At 37.8% G+C, this 5,507-nt stretch overlaps 2 protein-coding genes across 2 annotated transcripts in view; one reads left to right on the forward strand and one right to left on the reverse strand.

Moving 5' to 3' along the window:
• LOC107040870 overlaps positions 1-3,128 on the reverse strand; it is a 9,245-nt gene extending 6,117 nt beyond the window's left edge. Inside the window, exons 1-4 of the mRNA XM_015261138.2 lie at positions 2,808-3,128; positions 2,239-2,385; positions 1,666-1,738; positions 232-837 (exon numbers count right to left, since the gene is read on the reverse strand). Coding sequence (XP_015116624.1) covers positions 232-837; positions 1,666-1,738; positions 2,239-2,363 — 804 coding nt within the window. The 5' untranslated portion in view covers positions 2,364-2,385; positions 2,808-3,128. The remainder of the gene's footprint in view (positions 1-231; positions 838-1,665; positions 1,739-2,238; positions 2,386-2,807) is intronic.
• Positions 3,129-4,307: 1,179 nt separating this feature from the next.
• LOC107040937 (G protein-coupled receptor kinase 1) overlaps positions 4,308-5,507 on the forward strand; it is a 31,290-nt gene continuing 30,090 nt past the window's right edge. Inside the window, exon 1 of the mRNA XM_015261257.1 lies at positions 4,308-5,016. Within this exon, the coding sequence (XP_015116743.1) occupies positions 4,904-5,016 (113 nt within the window). The 5' untranslated portion in view covers positions 4,308-4,903. The remainder of the gene's footprint in view (positions 5,017-5,507) is intronic.

Below are 5,507 nucleotides of genomic sequence, written 5' to 3' on the forward strand. Positions count from 1 at the left end.
AGATTCTGCTGATTGAGACTCATTTTCTAATCGAAGTGGATCAATTTCTTGACGAAGTGGATCAATTTCTTGATTAATTGAAGTTCTTGAGGAATAAGGAGTAGACTGTCTCATGGCTTCATCCATCACTTGATCCAAAACAGACACATTCTTCCTATTCTGTCGAGATTCTGCTGATTGAGACTCATTTTCTAATCGAAGTGGATCAATTTCTTGACGAAGTGGATCAATTTCTCGATTAATTGAAGTTCTTGAGACATAAGGAATGGGCTGATCAAAGACTTCATCCATCACTTGATCCAAAACTCTCGTATTCTGTATACTCTGTCCAGATTCTGATGATTGAGACTCATTTTCTAATCGAAGTGGATCAATTTCTCGATTATTTGAACCCCTTGAGGGATAAGGAATGGACTGTTCCATGACTTCATCCATCACTTGATCCAAAACTCTCGCATTCTTCACGTTGTGTCCCGATTCTGATGAGTCAGACCCATTTCCTGATCGAAGTGGATCAACTTCTTCAGCAACTGATCTGCTTGAGGGATAGGGAATGGACTGTTCCATGATTTCGTCCATCACTTCATCCGAAACCCTCTTATCTTTTCCTCTATTTTGTTGAAAATTTGGAGATTGAGACTCACGTTTGACCGAATTTGAATTAATGTCTTCATCGTCTGAAATTGTGATGATCAAATAAGTCTTTCCTGTCTTCTTCTTCTTCTGGGGATCATCTGTTGTGACGACTTGACGTGTTTCTCTCCTGACTTTTTTTGGTTTATGAGATGATTCAAGGGCGTCGTCTTCCGCCTGAGATGTCTCCAACTCGCGTCTTTCCTGATTAATCATTCACTTTATATCAGGTTTACCAATAATTTTTTTCTTATGAGTTTTTCATTTTTTTATTGATTTTACCATAGGAGAGAGCAAGCTACGATTTTTTTCATTTTTAATTCTTTAAAAATGTTTCTTGAATGAACAATAAGAAAAGAACCAATCTTTTGCGGCTTTGATGAATCAAACAAGTGGGAAATTGCTCTTGTATTATATATAGTATAGTTATTTTTGCTAATAAATTCGCAATATACGTCCGAATGGTTGTTTTCCATATCACTTCCTTCTATCACGTATAATTCATTGTTTTTTTCATTTTATTAAATTGAATAAGATGATGTGCTTTTATCTCATTTTGGCAGATTTTCAATTCAGGTGAATCCCACGTAAATTCATTCAACCGTTCTTAATCTTTCCAGAAAACTCCAACTTCTCAGCCATTAACGGTCATTAAAACGATTTTATTAATCACTCGGCTTTACAAAAAACAGAAGATCCCAAAAGATTTCCATTTCTGCCAACGTTTCGGACACACAAGGTGTCTTTCATCAGGGTGTTTGATTTTGTTTTGGTTATACAGAATAAAAGATTGCCCTGATCATACGGACACGATCTAAAAATTGCATTTTCTAACTTTTTGGATCATAATGGGTCGATAGAACACAAAAAATCCAAAACTTAAATTTGAACGATTGCAATGCTCCCATTCGGAAGCAAAATTAGGGAAAATTAGAAGAATTTCACTCTTTCAATCTAGAGATACTCAAAATTGACGTTGATTAATTTTTTTTTCACTCTCTCCTATGAAATTTTGTTGCTTTTTATATTTACCTTGTTGTGATGGCGAATACGTCGTTGCACTTCCACTGGATGCCCTGGATTTCGATATTTTAGTGTCCTTTTCCTGTTAAATGAAATGAAAAAAATTATAATTTACAACAATTCTGATATTAATCAAAAATTAAATCTAGTATTCACAATAAATTTATTATTATCTGTCAGAGGAAAACGAGATCAATATGAATAAAAATAAATTTTCAATATCTTCTGAAGAAATTATACGATTCAAAAAATTTATTTATTTATTTATAATTTTAAACAATTCACTCTGTTCCATTCTAAATAAAATTTCATTAATTTTGAATGATCTATTATGAGTTAATTATCATTATTATTATTATTAATTTATTGTTGAATCATTAATTAAGTTACTAATTATGAATTTATTGGAGGAAGAAGTTATTTCAAAGGAAACTTCAAGCGATATTATTTATAACTGATCAAATTCTCTAAAAAAATTGTCTCTATAATTTTTCAAAGCCCTCAGATAAATCTATTCTGCACCATTCTTCACTCAATACAAAAAAGTTTGTTTTTTTAAATAAATTTATAAAATGAACTAACCCAGCAGATGGCCCAGACCCTCTCGTCGCCTTCTCTCGACTTCCTTGCTTCCCGGAAGCATTCCCATCCTCATCTTCATGATCTCCATCCTCATAACTTAAAAATGATCCATATGTTCTCGACATGATCTCTTCTGCAACCCCTCAACTAACATAATAAAACGAAAAAGCAATAAACAAATTGGGGACATCTGGGGTACAATGAACCTCGAAATCCTAGATATCATCTGATCAAATCATGCGATTTGGATGAGTCAGGGCTCATTTTAAAGAGTGAGGAAATACCTTCAAAATAAAAAAAGAATCGTTCAATTTCACTCTGCCAATTTTTAGTTATCGAATATTGAAAAAGGGCCGTTTTATCACGTCTCCTAATTAGTAGAAAAGATTATCAAAGCTCACTTTCTTCAATCTTCGACATCTCGAGATTGGCAGAGTGAAACTCAACAATTCTTCTTTCATTTTGAAGTCCGACAAAATACCTTCAAAACGAGAGCTGACTCGTCCAAATCGGATCATTGGATCAGGAGATATTGACGATTGAAGAATATGTAACGAGGTTAGGTTCACCTGTTGATGCTTGACGTTGTTCCATCCATCAATAATTCTCCATCAATAATCCTTTGAATCCTTAATAAACCACTGAATCCCTTCCTTTCCTCTTTACTCAATGGTAAACAATTAACAATTGTCAGAAGATAGCATTCACAAATCAACAATACGAGCAAAGACATCCTAAATAAACTTTTCCTCGAGGAAAACTCTGAATCCTCAACTCAATTAATCGATCAATCTCTGTTCTGTTCCTTCACAACCCTCTTAAATCAGCGATATCAAAAACTTTCGACATGTCCAACAACAACAAAAACACAATCAGCTGCACATCCCCTCCGAAACGATATTACCGACTGCGTATTTAACTATCAAGATCGACCAGGGTTGGGGATCTGCCGATAACCGCAGTTTTTTAAATGACATACATTGCAACAAAACCCGCAATTTACTAAATAAATGTAAAAAATGTAAAAAACCAGCCGAAATTACCTTTTATCGTAAACCGTGAAGGTTCGCGAAGATTACACTTCGCGAGGGTGATAAAAGTCATGAGATTCATACCTCGCCAGGATCATACGTCTCGAGGGTCACACCTCGTAAGGGTCGTACCGTGTAAGGGATGAATTTTACAAGGGTCAATCTGATCATTTATTGATCTCTATTGAATTCGTCGCGTCATCATCTTTTGTCTTGCCATTAACTGGTTTCATTCAGCATTCTTAAATGACAAAACTAATTCGATTGTGTTTGGTAGCTTTTTTGAATTCTCCAGAACAAAATAGTTCTTTTCTGTACTGCTTCTCACGATTTCTCGTCTGGGAATTGGTATTACATACTTCCCAAACTCGAAAACTTGAAAATCACTACAGAAAAATATTGCGGCTGGGCTGTTGCGATGGGGTTTTTTTACTCGGAGTAAAAAACCCCATCGCCACAGGCTGAAAATAGTATATTATGTCACCAGGCGATAATAGTATATTTCGTTACGAGTGCGGAAAAGTGTTTTTTTATTGGGATTTTTTGTAATACTCTTAACTCTGGAATAAATTCATTAATTGAGATCAGTCTAGGTTCATTCTAAAGTGGAAGAAGTGTAGTTTCCATGAAAAAAAAATTATTCCATTTTATTTAAAATTGAATGAGCTATCAACATTTTTCAAAAAATCAAAAGAGGCCGTTTTACCCCACGCTCCCCTAGTTTTTTCTCCTGCGCAATGAGAAAAACATCGATTTTTCAAATCAGCGATGTTTGTTCCTGAAAAATCGATTCACAACATCGACGTTTTTTAAAAACATCAATGCTTCGATACTCGATGTTTTTCAAACAATCGCCCATCCCCAAAGTAACTACAATCAGCTGAACATTCCCTCCAAAACGATATTACCGACACCCCAGAAAGCCCCCCCAGCCCCATCTCTCGTCCACATTTCTCCCCTGACCACCTCCTGATGGTGGGGCGTAGCCTTCCAGCCAAGACTACAAAAAAAGGTAATCAGAATGACGGCCTCCCAGACCCCAACACAAGCCCACGGTCTGCAGTGCTCCAGCAACTAGAACGCGCACTCATTCATCTCCCCCGAAAAAAAAAAAACAGTCGCAAGTCCCTGAACCCGTGAATGTTGTGAAAGTGAAGTGTCCAGTGCCGAAGATCCCCCGAATAATGCTCTCAAAAACGTCAGCAACGAGCAACAATGCTCAATGACAGATGCACAAGTGTCGTGATGCGTGTGACAGTGTTGATGACGACTGAGGTTGGTCAGTGATCAGTTCTCATATCCGGGAATAATTAGTTGTATTTTTTTAAATCGACAAGTTATTATTCGGTTTGCCCTCGAGACTAAAAATATGCGATAAACAGAGGCCCGAGTTGAAGGAGAGGTATCAGTGGGATTTTTTGTCGTGGCCCTGGGGGGGAGAGAGGGGAGAGTCAACATCATTGGCTCGCGGGGGATGAGAGTTATCGGTGGGTAGGGTTACGACGGCTGGGGCAGGGACCGGTGGATCCGCCGCTGTGGCTGCTGAACGCTGCCTCGAGGGCTCGAACAGCACCGGCGGCGGAGGTTTTGGGGGCTGAGGGGTTCAGAAACACTTTAACGAGGGGTTTGGAATCATGGCGGATCTCGAGGCTGTACTGGCTGATGTCAGCTACCTCATGGCCATGGAGAAGAGCAAGTGCACGCCGGCTGCCAGGGCCAGCAAGAAAATCATCCTGCCGGATCCTAGGTAATTAGGGGTTGGTATTGGGGGAGGGGGGGGGGTGTTGTTGTGATGAGGGATAGGGGAGGTTGGGGTAAAGTGGACACTTTTGACTTTTTTAAAAATGTTAATGACAGGGTGAAATGGTGATGAAATTTAATTTTTTTTTTTTCAATGCAAAGAACAATTCTTGCCCTTTGTGATGAGCCTAAACTGAGCTCCATTGATAAATTTGTTTCTGAGTTGTGAGTAATTTTAAAGATGTCTAAAGTGGCCATTACATTTACCCCACCCTCCCCTACTGATATTTCTGAACCTTCAGCAAAATTGTTTGCACTTGAGAAAGTTTGCTCATATGATTGTTTGACTCTTGAACCCTCAATAATTCCCTAGATTGGGGGTGTACAAATATTTTCAAGTCATGAGCACTTGGGGAAAGTTTGCTCATATAATTATTTGAACCTTAAACACTCAAATGTTCCCTAGATTCACTAAGAGAAGATTCAATTTAGGTGACT

This window comes from Diachasma alloeum, unplaced genomic scaffold (genome assembly GCF_001412515.2).
Source record: "Diachasma alloeum isolate Michigan unplaced genomic scaffold, Dall2.0 Dall_scaffold_00349, whole genome shotgun sequence".
NCBI classification, from domain to species: Eukaryota; Metazoa; Arthropoda; class Insecta; order Hymenoptera; family Braconidae; genus Diachasma; species Diachasma alloeum.